General features: G+C 39.2%; 2 protein-coding genes across 5 annotated transcripts; one reads left to right on the top strand and one right to left on the bottom strand.

Annotated features, from left to right (window-relative positions):
• Window positions 1–173: 173 nt before the first annotated feature.
• On the bottom strand, window positions 174–10,959 carry kctd7 (potassium channel tetramerization domain containing 7). The gene is made up of 4 exons (XM_034098596.2): window positions 10,328–10,959; window positions 8,039–8,208; window positions 3,317–3,495; window positions 174–2,942 (listed from the first exon to the last, which is right to left on the bottom strand). The coding sequence occupies exons 1-4, from the start codon at window positions 10,673–10,675 to the stop codon at window positions 2,566–2,568; spliced, it is 1,074 nt and encodes a 357-aa protein (XP_033954487.1). The 5' UTR covers window positions 10,676–10,959; the 3' UTR covers window positions 174–2,565.
• Window positions 10,960–11,815: 856 nt separating this feature from the next.
• On the top strand, window positions 11,816–23,233 carry LOC117458245 (uncharacterized). Of its 4 annotated transcripts, none has more exons than XM_034098600.2 (12): window positions 11,817–11,950; window positions 16,252–16,350; window positions 19,243–19,285; window positions 19,540–19,583; window positions 19,668–19,701; window positions 20,343–20,368; window positions 20,447–20,488; window positions 20,595–20,625; window positions 21,770–21,828; window positions 21,932–21,985; window positions 22,073–22,132; window positions 23,051–23,233. In XM_034098600.2, exons 2-12 carry the CDS (start codon window positions 16,254–16,256, stop codon window positions 23,080–23,082), a joined length of 522 nt encoding a protein of 173 aa, XP_033954491.1. In that variant the 5' UTR covers window positions 11,817–11,950; window positions 16,252–16,253; the 3' UTR covers window positions 23,083–23,233. The 4 variants fall into 4 exon arrangements, with proteins under 4 accessions (XP_071061571.1, XP_033954491.1, XP_033954489.1 ...); XM_034098598.2 differs by having other exon boundaries at window positions 11,819–11,950; window positions 16,148–16,350; XM_034098599.2 differs by lacking the exon at window positions 11,817–11,950 and having other exon boundaries at window positions 16,110–16,350.
• The last annotated feature ends 281 nt before the right edge of the window (window positions 23,234–23,514 follow it).

The following is a 23,514-nucleotide window of genomic DNA, read 5'->3' as shown; positions in this document are numbered from 1 at the left end:
TATTTCTGACCGACATTCAAAGATGGACGCCGTTAATCAATCGGTTTCGCTGAGCCCTCTCTGAGCATTTCACGGTGAAACAGATCATTAACTTTGTGTAAAATGTTCCAGAAGCTTCTGTAAATAAACGGACACATTGTGAAATCATTTATCAGTTGTTTTTTTATTTTCACCATAAATAAAAAAAGAAAATGACATTTATTTTTTCACTGCAAACAAACCTCAAATAATACTGTAGAACTATAGCTTCCTAGAAGCTAACAGAAACAGAACAATAACAATTAAAACAATTGCAATACATACAAGTGTAAACCCAGATTAGTTGTGTTGCATCACTTCTGCATTCATTTGTTTAAATGACAACAAAACAAGCTATTAAATGACGGATGTCGGCCACAATGCGTTCTATCGCTGTCTGAGGACTCTCACTTGAGGTAAAAAAGTAAATAGTGTATTGGTTACAATCACAAGGTGCTTCATTATCAAGTACAGTAGGAAATAACATTTAACTTAGCTCTGACTCTACTTCAACGCTTCGGTGGGTTTTCTTAACGTGGTGATGTTAACAAAACATGTGGAACGAGAGTTGACATTAAATAGGAATAACTATTGATTATCTCCGTGACAATAATAAATATACATGTTCAAAGAAATGAAAGAATGTGTAAACAACTGCATCACATCAGCATTAGAGTGCAAACACTGCAGCTACCTTTCATTCTCTAACATTTAAATTAAGAGTCAAATGTGAAGACTGATAACATGGATACCACCCAACCTTCTCACATCTTTAAAACACGCTCCTCAGGAGGTTGCATAATTAAAATATACTCTGTTTATCCACAAAAGGAACAGGCTCACAGTTCATCTGCATAACTTAGTCCTGAAAATACAGATCTGACTTCAGACTTCACCTACTTACAATATTCAATATTTACCACAAGGTCCTTTTGATCTGGAGAGGTGAGTAGATGACATGTTAGTTTAGGGAAGTTGGGTGTGGTCACATGTGTTTTTAGACGTGTAACCACACCTTAAAGTGATGAGTGCACATCACTACGCTCAAGTGACAAATTAAAACACTGGAGGTCCGAAGATCTTATATTTTTAAGGGCTGCTACTTAACTTTCATCAAAACGAATGCAGTCTTAATACAACAGTCCTACACTTAACCTTAGCATTTCATTTCTTTCTAGGACTTTTCATTAGAAAGCATTAGTTTTAACTACTTAAAGGTAGGGTCGGTAAGAATGGAGAAACCAACTGGAGTGCGCTAGAATTTGAAAATATACAGCCGGAAACAATCTGCCCCTTCCTTCAGACTTCCTCACAGAGCCCCTCCTCCAACACACACGAACGCGCACGTGACCAATGAGGGCACGAGATAAGTTTGTGCACAGATGGAAGGCTGACAGGCAGGTAGGCCATCCAGTTACTTTAGCCGGGCCGGCTCAGATGATTGGTCGAGCTTTTTTACTTGGATTTTCAATTAAATCTTAATATTTTAGGGAAATGTAAGATACTAAGATGTTAAACCACGACTAGAAGGGGTCAAATATCAAGATATCAGCACAACATGTTGGCGATATCAAAACTAAATAAGGCTAGTGCAGTCTTGCCATAACTCTTCCATTATGAAGGTTCAGTTCTTGACTCATGATTTAATGCAGGACTGCTGTATTAGAGCACATTATTACATGGCTTAGTTGAATACTCGATTCTGATTGGTCAAGTGACACGTTGTTAATCCAGAACAGACAGACCGCTGTAAAGGACTTATTGACCGTTGTTAAGGACGCTCACATCTGCACAAAGAAGTCCGGTCGATTTAACTGTTTTGCTTTTTGAACTGGGACAAGAAAACATTGGAGAAGTAACGGGCAGAAACCCTCCTTTTTTAATCAAACGGCGACACATATTCAGTGTGCAGTTCCTTTAGCATTAGGGCAGGGGTATCTAGATACTTCCCACGGTTTGACATAATGAATTGTGCTACTTTTAAAAGCAAGCAACGATGTTTTCAAATCTGTACTCAAAAAGCTCTTAAAAAAACGCTATCGAAGCAGTTCCTGCCGTTGCTACGTTAGTTCAAACGGACTATTTTTCTTAGCGGATGCATGTCATTTTAAATAAATATACTATATTTTAAATCAATAAAAACATTTCAATTAATATTGGGAGTCATATCGTTACTTTGTTGAGAATGTGGCCGTGTAATAAGCGGGATAGTGTGCAGCCTTTCATTATGGGGTAAGGAACACCTTCATGTCGGGTGTTCTCTTCCCCATAACGACCGCCTCGCTGCACACTATCCCTTACTTAATAAATCATAATAAATAAAAACTGAGATTGCTTCTTCACTTCTTTCTTCATAATAAATGAGAATATGTTTTGATTAAGCGCAGAATACTTACATGTTGGTTTTCAAAAGGGTCACATTTTAAGATATCAGCACAAAATATTGGCGACTTCATACAAAAACCAATATCGGCCGAGTCATAGTAAAAATTTAACATCCTCCCTTGTTGCCCTTTGGTCCCCCCCGCGCGCTGAGTCCCTGCAGCCTCACCACCACGTGATCTTGAACTCGTAGATGGGCCTCTTGCAGTAGTAGTGGTTGATCAGGTGTTTGTCACAGACGCCGATGCACTGCTGCTCCGCCGTGATGCCGCGCTCCGACAGGTCGCTCACGATGCAGTGCAGCAGGTCGTAAACGTCCGCCACCGCCTCCCAGGGCCCGAAGGAAACGTCCACCTCGCAGTGATGCTCGAACAGCTTGGCTTCGCTGTCCGAGCGCTCGAAACGCAGAGAGTTAAACAGCGGACGCTCGTACGGCGTGATGGGCATCTCCTCTTTGTACACGCAGATCTTCAACTTGGCAAAACGAGCTTTCTTCTGCATGGCCCTCAGCTTGGCGATCTCCACTATGCGCTCCAGATTGTCTGAAACGAAAACAGTTGCATTTATTATTGTTATTTTAAAATGCATAATAGCCTTATTTGTGGTTTTTTTCACGTCCACGTTCCTTGACAGTGAGTCTCACACAACATGTTACATACAATATCATACTGTTATATACAACGGCGTGTAACATGGTGGCACGCGTGCCCAGGGTTGCCGACCCCTAATTTAGAGTCATGGCGTGCCTATTGATTTGAACACGATCCGTGTATCCATCACTTCCTGGTCTCCTCTAAAGAAGAGGGACCAATGGAAACGTTGTCATGTTGCCGTTGTTCAGCATGGAAACATTCATTAGCTAACAATGACATGACTGTTCTATTGATATAAAGGGACGTGAGAGCACTGCAGGTACCTCTGTAGTAGGGCATCAGGTCCAGGAAGGCTTGGCGAACCCTCTCCCCTGTGAGCGGCTGCGTCTCCTCCAGGCTGTCGAGCAGCGGGCCGAGGGCGTAGTACTGCGCCTCCCTGTGCACCGCCCGCACCCTCTCTCTGTGGGGCAGCTCCCCCTCCCGCAGGAAGTTCAAGATGTCCCTATGAATAGAAACAAGCATCACTACAACAAATCCACACACACACAAATGTATTCCTTATTTAGAGTTGTTTTGAATCTATTTTCAGACAAACTTCCCCCCTTAATAGCTATATATGGAAGAGGCCCTATTCCCTTTCCTGTAGTGTGTTTGTGTGCATGGTCAGCAAAGGTTAAAGTCCTTGTGTCCCCCCCCGCCCCCCTGTCTGAAATGCCTCCATTGGACTCCTTTGTTTACTTCCATAACATAGTGACATCACTACCAGGGTTTCCGCTAGGATTTTTTCTCGCCGGTCAAATGTCCGGGCAGAATTCATTTTACCGGACTAATTTGAAACTTACCGGTCATATTTCAATAATAATAATAGTTGTGTAGCAGAGTTTCCGTTAGCAGGTAATTACCGGACTATGAGCAGATATGCTTCAGTTTAAAACTCAGTTCACGGGGCTCATTTTTATATTGCTTCAGTTTATAATCGTAACAGATCGAAAAATTCAGATTCATTTTTCAATAAATGATTCCACAAACAACAAACAACATAATTATTACATTCAAACAAACTACTTGTAGTAGATAACGTACATTATTCAGAAGTTTACATCAACTTTGAATAATAACACGGGAGAAACGGAGCCTCTCTTTTCCTCTCTCCCTCTCTCTCCTGACAGCACGTCAGTTTCTCATGCAGCTCCTGCAGCCCGCTAAACAGAGGGCGGGGCTTCAGGTGATCCTGCAGAGCTGCGTGTCTCGGTCAGACTCAGCAGCCGATCTGATCTGTCTCTCGCGTCCGGTTACACTTCACTCGCGTTTATCTCCATATCGATCAGATCCAGCTCTCCTGATCGGCCTTTATAGAGAGCACCGATCAAACTATTAAGAGTGAATATCGGCCGATAATGACCGGCGGCCGATCGATCGGAGCCTCCCTAATTATTACCAGACATTTTGACTGTCAGGTTTTGAATTTACCGGTTTTTTATAAATGTTACCAGCTAAAAACCGGTAATTACCGGCTAACGGAAACCCTGATCACTACGTAACACTTGTGCTTCTATTGGCTAGCGCTTCACCACACTGTATGTGATAGTCTAAGGGGCGGGGCATCTCCAAGCGGTTGACCAATCACAACAGAGCTAACCATCAGAGCAGACTGGGCAGTTTTTGAATAAACTACAAATATGAAAGTGAGCATAACATGTCCTCTTTAATGTGCGATTATCTCAATTATTTCTATGTATATTTATATATTCATTTTATGTTTCGTCATTGTGATGTCATCTCGCGCAAATGATCGCTACTGGGAAAAACAACTGCAAACAGAATTGACAGAGTAAAAGCAAGACTTAAAGGCAACCAATCTAAAAGCCTCTGATGTCTATAGCTTTTAAAGTGTGCAATCAATAATACTTTTATAAGGATCAGTTTAAGCAAAGAAAAACATATTGGGTGTGACCCTAGATAACAACCTGTCCTTCACTGCAAACATCGCTGATACAACCCGCTGCTGCAGATACACTCTTTACAACATCAGGAGGACGCGTCCCCAGCTGACCCAGAAAGCCACGCAGGTTCTGGTCCAGGCTCTCGTCATCTCACGCCTAGACTACTGCAACTCCCTCCTGGCTGGTCTACCTGCATGTGCCATCCGACCTCTCTCATCCAGAATGCAGCGGCTCGTCTGGTCTTCAACCTTCCTAAATGTTCCCACACCACGCCGCTCCTCCGCTCCCTCCACTGGCTTCCGGTAACTGCTAGAATCCACTTCAAGACACTGGTGCTTGCGTACCATGCTGCGAATGGTTCTGGCCCTTCCTACATCCAGGACATGGTTAAACCGTACACCCCAGCACGTGCACTCCGCTCTGCATCAGCCAAACGGCTCGCTTTCCCCGCTGCGAGGGGGACCCAAGTTCCCATCAGCAGAAACACGTGGGTTTGCTATCCTGGCTCCAAAATGGTGGAATGAGCTCCCCATTGACATCAGGACGGCAGAAAGCTTACACACCTTCCGGCGCAGACTGAAAACTCATCTCTTTCGACTCCACTTCGAGCGATAGAACTATTAACAAAGCACTTATATACTAATAAAGGACTGGCTTATCTAAAGCCAGTTGAGTAGCACTTGAAATGTTTTGGCTCTATCAAACCTGATGTGCTTTTATCTGTTTTCTTCAAGTTTTTATCGAACGCACTTATTGTAAGTCGCTTTGGATAAAAGCGTCAGCTAAATGTAATGTAATTTTGAAAGCCACATTCAGTAAAGAATCAGAGTATTGTTTCCATCACTGCTCAGTATATTGAGGGTCTCTGACGGCTGGACTCAAAGCCCTGGTATGATTCAACGTACTTGACCAATAAATGAATGTTGATGTTCTGCGTCGCTGCAGCAGAATCTGGAGGGCTTTTGAACATAGAGAAGAAAATGAATGCGGAAAAATACTGAGTAGTCCTGCAGGAGAAAAAGCTGCTGCAGTGTACATCACACCAGCAAGACGTGTCCCCGAGACGAAGACAGAAGCCTGAAGACACGCAGCAGGCTGTAAAGACGTTTCTGGGTTGACCTGCAGAGGCTTTTCTTATTTATTTCGTTACACATCCTCGCAGCTCCTTGCTTTTCCATCTCTCACCCACGCCCCCTCACATTCACAGAACGGACCTCAGCCCAACCCACTCTTACATAAGTCATACATCTTGACTCAGATTGTGATCACATTCATATTTTAAAAGACTTTCTGTCGCCTCTTAGCGACGGAAGCAGCCCACTTTGGTCCGGACTTAAATATCTTATGAAACGTTGTACACCCGGTACTCTTCCCCAGACGATGACGCCCGCTGACTTCTCCTTCAAACCCCAGCTTGAGATTGACGTTTGAGTGAAATGTCTCGACAGCTAAGGGATGGATTTCATTCACACACAGTCAGAAACTATTTTAATCATTTTTCTAAAAGATTTTACTCTAAATGATTATTTCATTTTTACATTTATTTCCAAATATAATTTGTTCAGCTCAGTTTGGATTTACACTCACATTATGACATTCACCTTATGTTCACTTTTTAGAACGTGTATATTTTGAATTTCTCCTCACCGTTAACATGTTTACGTTTCTGGCATTTTGTGCTTTTGGTTTTTGCACCTTATTATTATTCCTAATGTCTACACTTTATGTTTTTGTTCCTCATATATTTAAACTATTTCCAAATCTGTCCTCTGGTTATTAAAGTTGTATCTCTTGTTATCTCTTTCCCATCAGCCTCGGCTGCACTTTGTATTGAATGCTATTGTTAGAATGATTATAAACTAATCTAATTATACCTTATAAGCTCGATAGCATGCTGATATTAGCATTTTAAAGCCTCATAGAGCTGCTAGCATACACTCTTATTGTGTGTTTGGAATGTAATTATACTCGATTACAGTCGAGTCACAATTGAATGTTGTTATGTGATTAACTGTGGCTTTACTTTCATCCAAACAAAAGGAATAAATGACTCACGTTCAGACCGAACAAAGACACAAACGGGTACGAACATGTCGTGCGATAGCCAACAACAGAAGGAGATTTATAAATGCGAATGAGAGGAAACTAATACGTTGCAGGGTAACGACCCCCTGGGGATGTTTACTGAAGTGTTGGTGTTTTAGCACAGATAACAGAGATCGAATCTGGAGGCGAAACAAACGTTTTAGAAATCGTTGTGAAGTGTTCTTGATATCAGTGACAGAGGCGGCTTCAGGGACAAACACAAAGGTCAATCGCTGCAACCTGTTGTCAGTTTCCTCTTCCTCTCAACCTTGTTAAAGGTCACTGTGTACACAAAGACACACAGGCGCTTTTTCACTGGCATCGACTTCTAGATATCAACCAATAAGCAGGAAAATAAATCAGTTCAAACTGAAACCTGTCAATGAGCTGTCATCGGCAGCTTGAAAACGTCTTACAGATTGCAGAGCGTTAACTTTTGTTCAAACGTTTCACTCTCACACTTCGCCTGCTCTCCGCAGACAGACCACTTTTGGACACAATGTCCTCTCTATTAAAGGCAGCTCAACGGGATCGTCCCACTCTCAATAGCTTCAAAGGTCAACTCAAAGAATGGTTGAGAAACAAGCAGACGTGCAATCACCGCCAAATGCACTTTAACACAGGGGTATCTCCTCGTGCACTTTACATGTCGTAGCTGCTATATTGTATTACCATGTCATAAATACGTGTGTGTGCTGCTCTTGCTCTTTTGCACTTTTTGCATATCATGTATTTTTGCTATGTTTGTAAAATGTAAACTTCTTAAATGTTTTATGTGAGGGACTGCGGATGGAAATGAGCTCAAAGCTAAATCTGGCACTGTTACGCTTGACACATTTGAATGTGTTCCTTACTGTGTGCGCATTGTCCCTGCCAAATAAACCATTAAATGAAAATAAAAATAGCATTAGGAAACATAAAGTTCCCTGAGACATCCGAGTGGACATTAATTATTGAATGAAAATCTGCTGTTCCTATTTGACAAAAAACAACTCTCACACACTTACTGCAACTCACCCAAAGTATGTTCCGTCCCGATCTATGAAGTATCGTCCCTCAGCATCTCGAGGGATGTAGTGGCGCCCGCTGAACATGGCGGCCAACATGGTGTCCTCGTGCCGCCGCAGCGTGGACAGGCGGGTCGTGAAGTACGTGCCCCCGACGTTCAGAGAGATGACCTCTGGGAACTAGGAGAGGCAGGAGATACAAATGAGGGTAATGTGTCAATGAGATTGTTGGGAAAATACTGAATGTCCTCTTCCAACATGAGAGCAAAGGTATCCCAACTGTAGCTGTGTACATGACAGGATGTGTGATGACCTAGAAGAGCATCAGGACTGTTTTAGGCAGATGATAGCTATGTGATTAACATGATGATTCAGCCTCTATGGAGAGAACGTATGACAAGCATGCTCATTTCTGACGTGGAGCTAATCTGAAGTAAACATTGAATACTGCTTTCTATTCCTCCATCTTGTGACTGTGTGACTCCCTCTCTTGGATATCAGCATGTGAAGGACACTGTGAAGGAACTAGTTGATGCTCTGTATGTGATGACCAACGCAACGCAAAAATGTCCCAGATTGGGATCAATAAAGTAAAGAATCTATCCATCTATCTATCCATCCATCCATCCATCCATCCATCCATCCATCCATCTATCCATCCATCTATCCATCCATCCATCCATCCATCCATCCATCCATCTATCCATCCATCTATCTATCTATCTATCCATCTATCCATCCATATATCCATCCATCTATCTATCTATCCATCCATCCATCCATCCATCTATCTATCCATCTATCCATCTATCTATCTACTTCCATTCTTGCAAGGATAATAAATACATGTGTCCTGATATTGAAGCTCAAGCCGGTAACGAGTGATATTTTTCTAACAGAGATAATCCAGTATGACACATGTTATAGTAATTCAATAATGTACATTTTGAAAGAACAACAAGGCGTTAAAGTGTTATTTAAACCACTTATAATGTAAGGGCCTTTTTTCATGACACACAAGAGTGCAAATGTTTGTGTAATTCCCCATGAGATGGTACATCATATAAACAGATAGATCCGCACAACAAAGAGTGTTTTAATGCTGCTGTTTGTAATAATATTAATAATAATACATGTTATTTATATAGTGCTTTCCCTTGTGCTCACAGCTCTTCCCCAATCCAAAATCAGCCATTACAACGTGCTACTACTGCATAAAAGCGGGCACGGCAGACTGACAAACCCACATGTATTTGTGCAATTATTACAAAATTCACATATTGGACACACTAGGTTCAAAGTAGAACAGCTTATTTCCTTGTTGTTTATTGGACCAGAGAATTCAATAAATCACCGGACCCAGTTTGATTTAAAAGCTAATTCAACACCTGTTCAGAGTAATCCAAAGGGCTGTGCATAGCCTGTATTTGACTGCAGGTCAGACTACAGAAATAAAAGGATTATTCAACTGCAATCCAAGTTAACACAAGTCATGTGACACAACTGTTGACCAATCAGGACGCGGCCTAGGGTCAAGACCACTGACCCCTTCTGTATAAATAGCCATAAACAGCCGAAACAAGTGAAATTATCAGACAGGATGAACTAAGAATGTAGTTAACATTTGACACTGGGTAGAGATAATGTGTTTTATTATTATATGGAAGTTTGAACTGACTTTAACTTTCTCTTCTTTCTTTTTTTAATAGTAGCCATTGACTAATGAATCCTTTGTTTATTAAGACAGTTATACTTACTCAAGTAGACTAACTATGACACACTTTTACTTCACTCAAGTGTCATTCTACTTTATCTCACTGCATGTAGGTGGGAAATGTTGTGCTGTTTTTTACTGTTACTTTGCAAAATCCTAATGCAAAAAAGAATGACTAAATGACTAATAATTTAGATAAACATAAGGCTTTATTCATCGCTTGATACCCTGCACATAAGTTCATTTAGTAATGAATGCAATAAATACTAAAATATATAACATTTATAACTAGGCCATTCTGCATTATGTGTATTTTTACTTTTTGTAGCCTACTTTAAGAAGGCTATGTTTTGATGCTTTACTTCATTAATTTAAGTAAAATGTGTACTTGTTTACTTTCTACACTGTAACGTTACTATTTGAACGTAAGTAATGGATGTGAGTACTCCTTCCACCATGGGTTATTTAGTACTAATACCTTTCAAGTTAAGAACTACATATCATGTCAATGTGTTAGCTTGTTTGTTTGCTGGTTTCACGTGATTTTCTCCCGGTCCAGCAGCTCTGTACCGCGGCTCGGCCTACCTCCTGCTCCGGTGTGTTGAACGCGGAGCGGAGCGTCTTGCTGAGGGCGAAGCTCGGCGTCGGGGAGGCCGGTTTTCTGAACTCGTCCTCGGCAGCCGTAGTGGAGCCAGAGCTGCCGGACATGGCATCGCCCGGTTTCTCGGTGTCCTCCGCGGCCGAGAAAACCACCATCACCCTGGGTAGAGGCAGCGCCCGTCTCTCCTGGATGAAGCGCCTCACCCGAGTAGTGGCGGCGGGCAGCGGGCTGAAGGACGGAGCCTGCTGCCGCTCCCTGCCACCGCCGCTCCCCTCAGAAGAACCGTTTGACCCGTTAGAACCGTTTGGACCGCTCGAGCCATTCTGCTGCATGCGCGCGGCGAGCCAACCGTTGGGCGGCGGCACCGAAATAACGGGACGACAGCTGCACGAGCCACGGTGAGCGACTGCTATTAAAAACAACAACAACACAGGGTGGGGAGCGAGCAGCTGCCGGAAGAAACACACCCCCGCCTTCAGAGCCGAACCGGAAGTAGGGGCACTCCGTCTTTCAATAATTAAACATTAAAAGAAACTGCACATATTTAAACCAAAGTGTTTTAGGTGAGCAGTCCAAAGCAAACAGGGCCCACAAAGAAGTCTCCACGCTGTCACGTATTGTGACGTCATCACGCCAAGGAGCGCTCTTAAAATAAATAATAAATGATATCAACACGTGGCAAGAGAATCACAACTTAGTTTATGTGAAATATCACCTTTTTTTACTTTGTATGTTTGTCTCTGATGTCACCATTTTTGTGTGTGTATATATTCTATGTCTATATTTTTTCTTGAATTAATACGATTTAAAAAAAGAGGTTCATAACAAAAAAGTAGTAAAATATTGTACTGTGACTTTTAGAAATGTAAATGTTATCACAACCTGCTGCCACCAAAATATATTAAAGCAAGGCATCAATACATGCAGATACATCTGTAATTAGAATATATAGTACTACATTATTTTCTAATTTATTATTAAATCAAAATACATGTACTAAATGTATTGAATGCATGTGGTGTAGATTAACATTTACAATACATAATATATTAAGAAGCAAAACAAAGAAGCTCCTAAAGTAAAGTACAATTACCTCAAACATTATACCAGAGTTCAATACAAGTACATGTACTGTATGATTGTCCTACTATTAAGATAAGATGTATAGTTGATTTAAAAAAGCAGCTGTTTATGTGTGTTTATGTAATATGACATGTAATGAAATATGAATGTTCCTTTTATTATTATTTATTTTTTGTATTTTCTATGACTTGAATAAGTTGGTTTAGCAAAACATTTGTATTATTGTTTGTATTTTGGCTGATCTGTGTTGCTAATTTCACTTCAGTAAAAAAAACTAGTCCTTCCACCACTGCATACAACAACATGTGCAGAGTAGACCTGTCATTTAAAAAAACATAATTATTCAGCTTGGATTAAATGTGTTTAAAGGATGTTTGACTCCACTCCTCAAAGCACACAGAGATCAGACGAGCGGCTTCGGGGAGGTCTTCTCTGCCTCGAGTGTGACGGATGTGGCGAGATGTTGAAAAAGGAAACTCTTTGCTGCTGCTGCTGAGCAGAAAGAGGGCAGCGGACCACTGGAGGTAAAATACTTCAATCATTATTGAGTGAGTTACATCTAACATAATGGCTCTAGTTGATGTCTAATATTATCTTTAAAATGTTTGTGTTTGTAGGGGTGTAAAGTAACTAAGTAGACTTACTCAAGTTTGTGCTTACAATTCTGAGGTACTTGTAGGCTTACTGGAGTATTTCCATGTTATGCTTCTTTGTTCGTCTACTCCACTACAATTCAGAGGTACATCTCGTACTTCTACTCCACTACATGAATTTAATACCTTTAATTACTTTACAGATCTGGATGAATGATGTGAAATATAATCAAGTGTTAAATCAGACTTTAGTTCCACCTGGAGTAAATCCACCAGCTACCCTGCAGTCTACAAAGTCATCAAAACTAGCTGCACCTTCACCAGTTTGAGAACACTTTCATGATCAATCATTATAAAACACATCATATATATTATTCTGAAATGGACCAATCTGCACAATGAATACTTTTACTGTCGCTACTTTAAGTACTTTTACGTTTTTTTACGTTTTTTTACTCTGCACTGTTTCTCAATAAATAAAAAGCTCATAACTAATTCGTTGAAATAACAAATGTTTTAAACTAATGCAAGAATAGACATGGAAGATATTCATTCGTTACTTCAAGACACCCTAAATTCACATACAGACAAAATGTCGCTTCAAAATGCTGGAGAGAGTGTGGAGAGCAGAAGGAGAACAATGATTATATGCTTTGTTCCAATAATGTTTTGTGCTGCTTCTTGGAAATAGTTATTGTTGGCATTGTTCGAAACAAGAATCCTCTATTTCTTGGGAAAACACCAGAGGCAATACAACAAAAAGATTCCCTAACCCTAACCCTAACCCTTTCAGTGACACAAGCAATCATTAACAAATCACAAGGAATTGACTAAAAGATAATAACCTAATCAACTCACGATGGAACAACCTAGTAAATGAAAAGTACGGAATGGAGAAAATGACAATGAGAATTAGAACCAAGTTCATATTTTAGATTAAATATGGGTAAAGTATAGAGCACAACACATGTATAATTAACATGAATAACTGACACTTAAAGGTGGGGTAGGTAAGTTTCAGAAACCGGCTCGAGATACACTTTTTGTTATATTCCATGGAATGCTCTTAACATCCCGATAGCAATGAATATCTTAAGTGCTTTGACAAAAAATCCATAAAAAAATGTCATCTGTGGAACCCGTAATTAGGGTTGGGTATCGTTTGAATTTCCACGATTCCGATTCCGATTCTACTTTTCGATTCCGGTTCTTAACGGTTCTCGATTCCGATTCTTTGAGGGGCAGGGTAAAAAAATGATACATGCTTCTTCCACCAAAAAAATTACATTTATTCGAGAAACTTTTACACAGGTTAGTTTAAAGTAATATTCACATTAATCAGTCTGTTTATATTCACTGCTATGTAACTTTAACCTGAGAACCCCTGAAGCTACAACAGTTCAACTTTTAAAAACAGTTCTTGTTGAGAAAAACAAGCATATCTGCCTTCTCAGGCATACCGGGAAGAAATGTTTGAACATTTTGAAGTAAAATGCTTCAATCTGGTGCACACGCAGAATTACTAGAGACTAGATCTAGGGGGTACACCTCCAAACACCCATATGAAAAAGATCGGTTTACATTTGAATAATTAAATAACAAATAGCCTACATGTAATGCATTTTATTTTTGTTGTTCATTTATATCTTATTTTACTATTTTATTTATGCATATTTTTGTATCTCTCCAGTTTAAAACGATATGTCTGGTTTACTGTCCTATAGTATACATTGGAATGATTTCAAACCTGTTTTATCCCAATAATTATAAAAGAGTGCCTTGGAAATATGTGTTTACATAAATTGTGATCAAAACGTTTGAGACCCACTGAGATAACTTAGACTAAAGTGAACTATCTAAGCACTGAGAGTCCTTTACCTCACTGAGCTGAAGTTATCAGCCTCTCAGTCTGACTGGAGAGGACTCTCCCTCCACATCATTGTAGAAACATCTTCTTCTTCCGTAAGAGCAGCTAGCACCAGATGCTAATAACAACAGCGCCGGTTCCAGTGCACCCTCGTGACCTGCGGTTGCCAGATAAGCCAACATCCCCCATTTTCATCACTTGCAGCGCCCATCGTACAGGGCAAATGAAAAGTGTAACCGGGATGAAAAGGGTGTTACATTTACTTAATTATGAATGTTGTTACATCAAGGCCGAAAATTAGGATGAGCACCAACGGTCAAAACATTTATTTTTTCTCCCAGAGCTGTCAGCGCAGCGCCTCCACAGATCTGGCGCCCTAGGCGAACATTTATAATGCCAGTGCGACAGGCCGGCCCTGGTCTCAGGTTACACTGTAGGAAATGTAGATACAACGCTACATTTCCCGCCCCGCTGCAGTCATGCAGTAGGCTACGGAGAGCGGCGAGAAACATTTCCTCAGGAATCGAAAAGCGGAACCGAAATTCACATTTCTAAATGATGCCGTTGGAATCGAAATGTTGGAACCGGTTCCGAACCGGAACCGGTTCTCGGTACCCAACCCTAGTCAGTAGGCCTGTCAGGCCGTAATAGTTGTACTTTTTACAGTATTACGGGTTCCACAGATGACATTTTTTTATGGATTTTTTGTCAAAGCACTTAAGATATTCATACGCAAGCGAAAAAAATCTGCCCCTTCCTTCAGACTTCCTTCCAGAGCCCCTCCTCCAACACACACGAACGCGCACATGACCAATGAGGGCACGAGATAAGTGTGTGCACAGAAGGCTGACAGGCAGGTAGGCTATCCAGTTACTTTAGCCGGGCCGGCTCAGATGATTGGTCGTGCTTTTTACAGCGCCACGGCTTCCACTGATGAAATTGTTTAATGTATTTATTGTCAAAGCATTTCATGTTTTCATTGCTATCGGGATGTTAAGAGCCTTCCATGGAATATAACAAAAAGTGGTTCTGAAGTGAATTACCTACCCCACCTTTAAGTAGGCTTTGTAAATAATTTCTGCACAAATAGTATAATACAAGAAGAAGTATTATTGGCGGAAAAGGAATTGAAGAGTCTTGAGCAAAAACACATTATGCAATACTTCCTTGTGAAAAGCACAGAGAGGTTTCTGGGGAAAAAACGTTCCACTTCCAAAGTGAATGGAGAAGTGAACGAGACACTCTGACCTCATTCAGGGTCTTCATTAGACACATAAAAACAACATTTAGTAGATTATTAGCTTTAGCAGCAATCAATCAATCAATCAATCAATCAATCAATCAATCAATCAATCAATCAATCAATCAATCAATCAATCAATGTTTATTTATATAGCCCAATATCACAAATGTTACATTTGTCTCAGTGGACTTCACAGTTTGTACAGAATATCAAGCACATACCAGCACAGCTCAGAACAGGAAGTCCCTGCAGCTGATGATTAAAACCACACACATTATCACTGATATACATCAATCATCGAGCAGTTGTCTCACAAGTGAAAGTCCTGCATTTAAAATGTCACTCAAGTAAAAGTAGAAAATGATTAGCATCAAAATAAACTTAGCGTAGCGACAGTAAAAGTAGTCGTTGTGCAGATTGGTCAATTTCAGAATAATATATATGATATGTTTTATAATTATTGATCATTAAAGTGTTCTCAAAGCTGGTAAAGGTGCAGCTAGTTTGAATGACTTTGTATACTAAAGGTATTAAATACATGTAGTGGAGTAAAATTACACCATGTACCTCTGAATTGTAGTGGAGTAGAAGTACAAAGTTGCACAAAATGGAAATACTCAATTATGTTTAAGTACCTCAACATGTTACTTAAGTACTTGAGTAAATGTACTTAGTTACTTACAATAACTCTTATGTTTTAAAAAAAAAAAATTATCATATCTTATGTTATATAGTATTGTATCTTTCCAGCTATCGTGTCTCATCCTATATTACCGTAACTACGATATATTATTCAATTCGATCCACTATTATCATATCAAATCGATGTGATGGAACTGATGTATAAAGTTGCCAACAATGGAAACACTTTAGTAAAGTATAAGAAGTACTTAAAGGGGTGTAAATGTACTCAGTTTCACTACTGATGCTTCCGAAGCGTAGGTGTCAGTTTTAGATACAGTTGAGGTTTCATTTTGTTTTAGCCAACCACATCCTGAGGACTGCTCTGTCTCAACAGGAAGACAGCAGCTACTTCAGCCAGGAAGGAGAGAACACATCTTTAAACTGTGTCCACTGAGAAGCCACATCATATCTGTGTCTGTGTGTGTCTGTGTGTGCCAGTGATGATAGGAAGCTCCGACGTTCTGGTCCTGACCGTCGGGTCGGTTCTGTCGCTGAGTCTGCTCTCAGTGCTCTGCCTGCGATGCAAGAAGAAATCCAGTAAGTGCATCATTTCCCTCCCACAGTAAAACGATCTGGGTCAGTCCTGGGCTGGTTCTGCTCTAACAGCAGATCATCTTTAGGGAGGAAACGTTCACACTTTCTACTATACTGCCCTTTTCAGCCTGGGGTTAAGAATAAGCTGTTGGGCTTGTGCTTCGTTCAGGTACAGGTGCTAAAGTCAGACTTTCTGTATCCGTGCTAATGCTACTAGTTTTGTTTTTTGACGCTTAAAATATTCCTCTGATTTATTTTGTCTCATATATCTAACACTATAACTGTTTGACTTTCTTGACATATTAAATGTATTCTCAACAATTCAATTGTATTCTCGACATGTGGGCTTAATTCTCAAAACACTAAATAAAGAAAAATGTGCTTTTCTCATTTTTGAGTAAAAATCGGTAGAATTAGGTAGCTCTATTCAAACCTTTCCCCCCCCAAAACAAACAAAGATAAAATAAAAATATGCACATAAGGAGTTCAAGTTAAACTGAGGATTAAGAATATTAAATAAAAGAATACAAATATTTATAATATCATAAAAAGTACAATATACAACAATGAATATTTAAAAATCACCATGTCACCATACACAGATGTTTTAAGCAATGATATTAATGATCAAAACCAAATGATTACTAGTAAGATTATAAATACATATTTTTGAGTAGATTAAGTACATTTACCCAAGTACTATACTTTGAATACGAGGATTGAACCCTCTTTATTTTTGTCACACATGCACACAGTACTACACACTGTGAAATGATCGTGCCGTGACCCAGCGACCCTTCGGAACTAATACCTAACTTTAAACTCCATTTAAATATGCGTTATACTTCACCTCTCACACATCTCAAGGGAAACTATCGTACCTTTTACTCCACTACATTTATCAGCTTTAGTTACTTTCCAGAATAAGGTTTTTCGTCCACTTCCTGTCCAGTGAATAATAATAATAGATTTATTTTGTAAGCGCTTTTACAGGTGTTCAAAGTCGCTTTACAGAGATAGTGAAAAGAAAAGAACAACAAATAAATATAGTTGAAGTCAAAATAAAATCAAGCAATACAACAACAATCACACATTAACAGCCAGATTGAAGAGGTGAGTATTTTGAAGGTGGTGAGGTCAGTGAAGACACGTTTCTCCACATTTGTTGATTTCTAACGTCTTGAAACGGAAGGATGCGAACTATTCCGTTACTATCAAGGTGTTTGACAGAAAGCCATATTCATACCACCACTGTACCATCCTTGAGAAACACCATTTCTTGGGTTTTGACCATTTTAAGTCTTTTAAAACTATGTGTTTTATTTATAAATGTTTACATGGACTGCCCCCCCCCCCCTCCCTTAGGGGAACTCATCCACACAAAACACACTGGAGGCTGCACTAGCTCAGACACCAGAGGAGACTGTGAAGTCCATCGCAGACGGACCACTTTTGGATAGACTCTTAAAGGCAGCTCGTTGTGGAATAGCCTCCCAACTGGGACACGGGATTGTCCCACCCTCAAAAGTGAACTCAAAGAATGGTTGAGCAACATACAGACGTGCAATCACCGCTAAATGCACTTTAACACAGGGGTATCTCCTCGTGCACTTTACATATCGTAGCTGCTACATTGTACTGCCATGTGGTAAATGCTTACATGCTGCTCTTGCTCTTTTGCACTTTCTGCATGTCATGTATTTATTTTTGCTATGTATATAAATGTCATGGTCTTGTATGTTGTATTTGAGGAGACTGCGGATGGAAATTAGCTTAAAGCTAAAATCCGGCTAATTTACGCTTGTAAGCATTGTTTTGTTTTAAGTGTTCATCGGTGTGCGGTTCACATAAACGATTAAACAAAACGTTTTAAATCCCCTCTTGGATAAACTGGAAATTGCATCGTCACAACGCTGTTTGTTGATTCTGAGAAACAAACATACAAACACATGATAAGAAATAAAGCACTGCTGGGATTAAACTACCCACCACAGATAGAGGAGTTCACAAGAGGACAACATGAACATCCAGCAGCATCACGTAGGCGGATGGAAACACGCTGATGGTCTGACAAGCGCTGCATGGCCCTGTAACATTTTCCATTTCTGATTGAAGCTCCTTTACCATCAGCTGTTTGTTTACAGCAGGGGTATCAAACTCACATACACAGAAAAATGGGTACTAGTCGAGGGCCGGACTGGTTCAATGTTTATTGCAAAACGTATTGAAATGAACTTATTGCACATATTAAACCTGGAACTAACAAAGCTTCAATTATAGCCTATAAAAACAACATGAAACATTAAATAATCAGCTGCATTAATTTCATATGGCTCTATCTGCAGCTTTTCCAGAGTCATTTCTTAGGAGTACATTTTCCCACAGGCCAACAACAGCTTCAACAAAACTATTTCCCTCAGAGAGAAAACCAAACATGCCCTGTTGTCGTGAGAGAGAAAGTGCAGAAGGAAGCATCCATTGAACTCAGTGTGCTGCTCTGTGATGCTAGTTTAGATACTTGGCATCTCATCTTGGGTGCAAGTTCATCAATATTTGGGCTCAGGCTCTGAGCTGAGGAGACCCTCAGGATGGAGTGAAGGTGTGCGTGCAATATACCGGGGGGCCAGATCTAATAGTAATTAGAAATTATCCTGCGGGCCGAAATTAAATCCACCAACGGCCTGATTTGGCCCCCGGGCCTTGAGTTTGACACATGTGTGGTTTACAGTAACTTCACCAATGACTGGTTTCATCAGCAGTCTAGTTTAAAGTGTTGAATAATAATGTGGGTTAAAAAGTATGTTCAACACATTTGAGTTGAAAGTCAAATCAGTGCGAATTAGACAATATGGATGCTTTGATAATAAAGATTTGATAACTGCTGTGTCGTTGCAGAGATCATCCACGAGGAGCATCAGATATACGACCCGAGGACGTTGTGAGTATTTGTTCCACAGAAGATCATTTTGACTGTTGTTTCAAACAGATTCGGAAGAAAAAAGAAACACAAAACTGTCAAATGATTATACAGACAGATTAGCACGGATGTTTTAAAAGACCTGCATACAAAACCACATGTTAACAGTTAGAAAATGGCTCTCATTTTCTTTTCAATCTTCCCGTCAACACTGTGGTTATTTCTCTGTTAAAATTCATATTTAATATATACGGATTTGTTTAATATCTTGACAGCCAACGGGGGGGAAGTAGGTTTGCTGTGACAGAATCAAAAACAGGTACGGTTATTTATTTTGATCATCCACCTTTAAGATTATATAACTTATTTTGACCCCTTTTTATTGTGCCGTTTTGTGTTTCAGTCACCAGAGCAAACCAGATCACTTCAACCTCAGTGTATGTGTTTATCATTACATTTCTTATCGTCTTTTTAAAGTCAAATACTGTTTTCATTTAGGGTTAGGTGAAATACTTTTACAGTTGTTTAATGCTGGAAGAAGGAGATTTTAACGTTTAGTTTGAAGTCATATCGCATAAAATAACATAAAATACCATTATTGGTGTTTGAATTAGTAACAGAGTTTGTGTCGATTACTTTGTTAAAATATATTATTTGTTATGCTCCGTGTCACAGGGGCTCTGGTCCCTGTTGGCCCCCCCCCCAGAACCGCCCATGCTTCATATTGCTTTGATAAATTAAAAAGGTCAGGTCACATTGTTTATATTCCATTAATCTTTTCTCCGTTTATGAAAATGTCAAACGGCGCTTTAAATGTCACTTTCTAATGGTCAGTCAGGCCTTGTGACTGAAATCAACCAAACAATTATACGCTATATGAGAATTGAAATGGCCTTGTTTTCATTTTTACAACATGGTAAATTATGCTATTTAATATTTAAATTAACATTTTAATAAAGTCCTGTATGGAGTTCCATAGAAAACAGTGTTATGGCAAACTAGTAACATTTCTCTCAACATTTGAAATACAAAATGTCCCGTGATAAAAAATAAAATAATCATTTGATTTGTTTTTTAGAGAAACTCAAGAGGACTTTTCAACAGGTACCATATTTTTCTCATGCTAAAGATGTCGATGCACACTAACAGTGGAAGTTCAATTATAACCACAATGTCTTACAGCTGCAAATGACGAGCAGTCAGACTATCAAAATGTCTCGGATGGTGAGAACACACACCTAACACACACTATTTAAAACATACTGTAGATATCATTATACTTATTAAGTGTTTGCATTTTCACATATGTTCATCCCTACTGTCGCTGCAGCTCAAACCGGAAATCCAGAACACACATATGTGTAAGTTTTACTTTTACTCGTTTTTATTTCTAAAAAAACTGTAAAAAGCAATTATTGGAAGCATTTCATTTTTTTTAATGAAAATAATTAAAAAGGGACCTATCATGCAAAATGCCCTTTTTTATGTCTTTTATAACTATGTGTCCCCGGTGCGTCGGGGAACTCACGCAGCGTCAGCAAATAAAACCCTCTCTTTTCCTCCGTATCCAAATCTTTTAAAACGGGGGTACAATGAGCGGATACAGATTTGCTGCCGATATGACGTCAAATCGGCGGCAGACCCAAAGAAAGTTGCTATCAGAAACAATGCCTGATGTGTTTTGGATGTCTTTGTTTACATTAGCAAGCCTCGCTAACACTCAGAGCTAACCTGTACTGGAGAGCACATGTGTTTAAAAAGCAGGAAATAAAAAAAGGAACTCACCTTGTGATAAACCCGCAAGAGAAAAAGCATTTGAGCTCCATACTGTTTCAGAAATAATCCTTGATGTGGTTTAAACAGGATGGCATTTTATCACAGCAGAATTTAACTTTATCTCCGGTAGAATTCTGATCAGGCATTAGCTCCGCCTCCTCTTTTTTTCCAATATAGCATAACAGGTCCACTTTAAATTCTGCGTCAGAAGAGAAGAGACCTTTCTGAACCAAGAATATGCAGATTTATTTTAAGTCTCTTAAAGCGTCAATACATTTTTTCATATATATATACTATTATTTTCAATTGTCAGAGTGTAATCACCCAGCCGGTTTTTAATTGGAATAAAATACAAGAGGAGATTCTTTCAGGAACTTATATTCATGCTGAAAAAGGACATTTTGCATAATAAGTCATTTAAGTTTTTAAGAATATTTTGCTAGTAATATTTGTATTGTTAATACTTTTTAAGATCACCTAACGTAGAATCTCTTTTACGTCTAATGACTATAAAAGTGTATTTTTTTTATAGAAAGTATAATTCATAAATTGTCAAAAATTAGATAAAGAAATAAATGTGTTTTTAATTGTACCTAAACTTTAACAAACGTAGGTATGACGGATCTAGTATGTTCTAATAAACTATGTATTATGCAACCTTTTAAATATCCATTGTTTTAATAAAAGAAAAAAAGGTTAAAACACGTGATATTTTATATGTTTGCATAGAGCTCCACTCCCGATGTCAGCTTACATAAATGAACTAATGACTAAAGAAAGAATCACAGGTGAGCATTTTTACTTTATACTTCACTTTGGCCTCAAATACAATTAAATACTTTGTATACGTTTAGCATTATTGATTTAACATTTATTACATTATTGTTATAGATCAGAATCCAGCTGTTTATGCTAACGTCATCTCATCACTGCCGATTAAAGAGGGTCAGTGCAATCATTGAGTCGGAATAATACAGACACAAATACAAAATGAAAACTCTCAACTTGTTTTATCTTATTTTTATTAAACAGACGAGGACGACTACGAGAACTCGGATTTTCTGGACAAAATTGTGGAGGAGGAAGAAGACAGTGAGTGCTATCATTGATATTTATTTATTATCCGACACATTGTACTGAAAGGCTAAGGGGCGGGACATCTCTAAGCGGTTGACCAATCACAAGAGTGTATCAGGACAGGAAAAAAAGCACCTATTCTGATAATTGCTTAAAGGTGGAGTAGGTAATTCACTTCAGAAACACTTGTTATATTCCGTGGAATGCTCTTAACATCCCGATAGCAATGAATACATTAAATGCTTTGACGATAAATATATATAAAAAATTGTGGAAACCGTGGCGCTGTAAAAAGCACGACCAATCATCTGAGCCGGCCCGGCTAAAATAACTGGATGGCCTACCTGCCTGTCAGCCTTCCATCTGTGCACAAACTTATCTCGTGCCCTCATTGGTGATGTGCGCGTTCGTGTGTGTTGGAGGAGGGTCTCTGTAAGGAAGTCTGAAGGAAAGGGCAGATTTTTTCAGTTGTGTATTTTCAAGTTCTAGCGCACTCGAGCTGGTTTCTCCATTCTTACCTACCCTACCTTTAATTGTTTTAAGTCCCATTTTGAATAATGTAAATTGTTGCTGCTTTTCTGTTTCACCCTCTGTAAAGTAAATATCTTTGGGTTTTGGAGTTGATTGAACAAAGAGAAATGTAGGTTGTCAGATTCTTTTAACCTGCTGGTATGTTCGTTTTTTAAGTTATCTATCCCAGTTTGTTCTTAATCGTATAGAGTTGTGATGCTTTCTCGTCTTGTGTATATTTTTAGTCTCATTTGTGCATCTATTTGAAACTTTATTTGTTTGCTTTCCATTTTCACCTGGACTCCCTAACAGAATATAGCATCTCTGTGGTATTTTTTAAAATGAGAAATATTTGATGTTGCATCGCTTCTGGGAAATCGAGTAGAGTACAAATATCGAAACAGTCATTTTCTTTTCTTACAGATGAGCCAGATTATGTGAATGAGAACGGCTGACGGCAGAGAAGATGTTCCTGCACCCTGACCTCTTGGAGTTAAATTCAAAGTAAAATTATTATTTTTTAAAGTGTTTGTGTTCCTGCTCTGTGTCATGTGTTGATGTAGACAGCTGTGTGAATAAACGCTCATGGAGCTTGGCTGCCATCTACAGGTGAACAATATGTTATAATATAATTACAAACATGATTTCTTGTTGGTATTCTGAAATATTTAGGTGCTTTCTAGAGTCAACATTTTAAAATATTAATTATGAACTTTCAGCAAGTGTTTTCAAAAGTGAATGATTTGAAAAACTGTTACTGCTGCTCACAAACCGAGAGTCAAATATTTTATTTACATCACATTTGATTTGACTTAAAAGAAAACACTGAATAACATTAGGCTTAAGGAAAGCTCTGGATGTTTATAGAGCCAATTTAAAATTAGTGT

The sequence above is a fragment of the Pseudochaenichthys georgianus genome, chromosome 14, assembly GCF_902827115.2.
Source record: "Pseudochaenichthys georgianus chromosome 14, fPseGeo1.2, whole genome shotgun sequence".
Classification (NCBI taxonomy): domain Eukaryota; kingdom Metazoa; phylum Chordata; class Actinopteri; order Perciformes; family Channichthyidae; genus Pseudochaenichthys; species Pseudochaenichthys georgianus.
The sequence above is the reverse complement of the archived record's forward strand: the minus strand, read 5'-3'. Positions and strand labels throughout refer to the sequence as shown.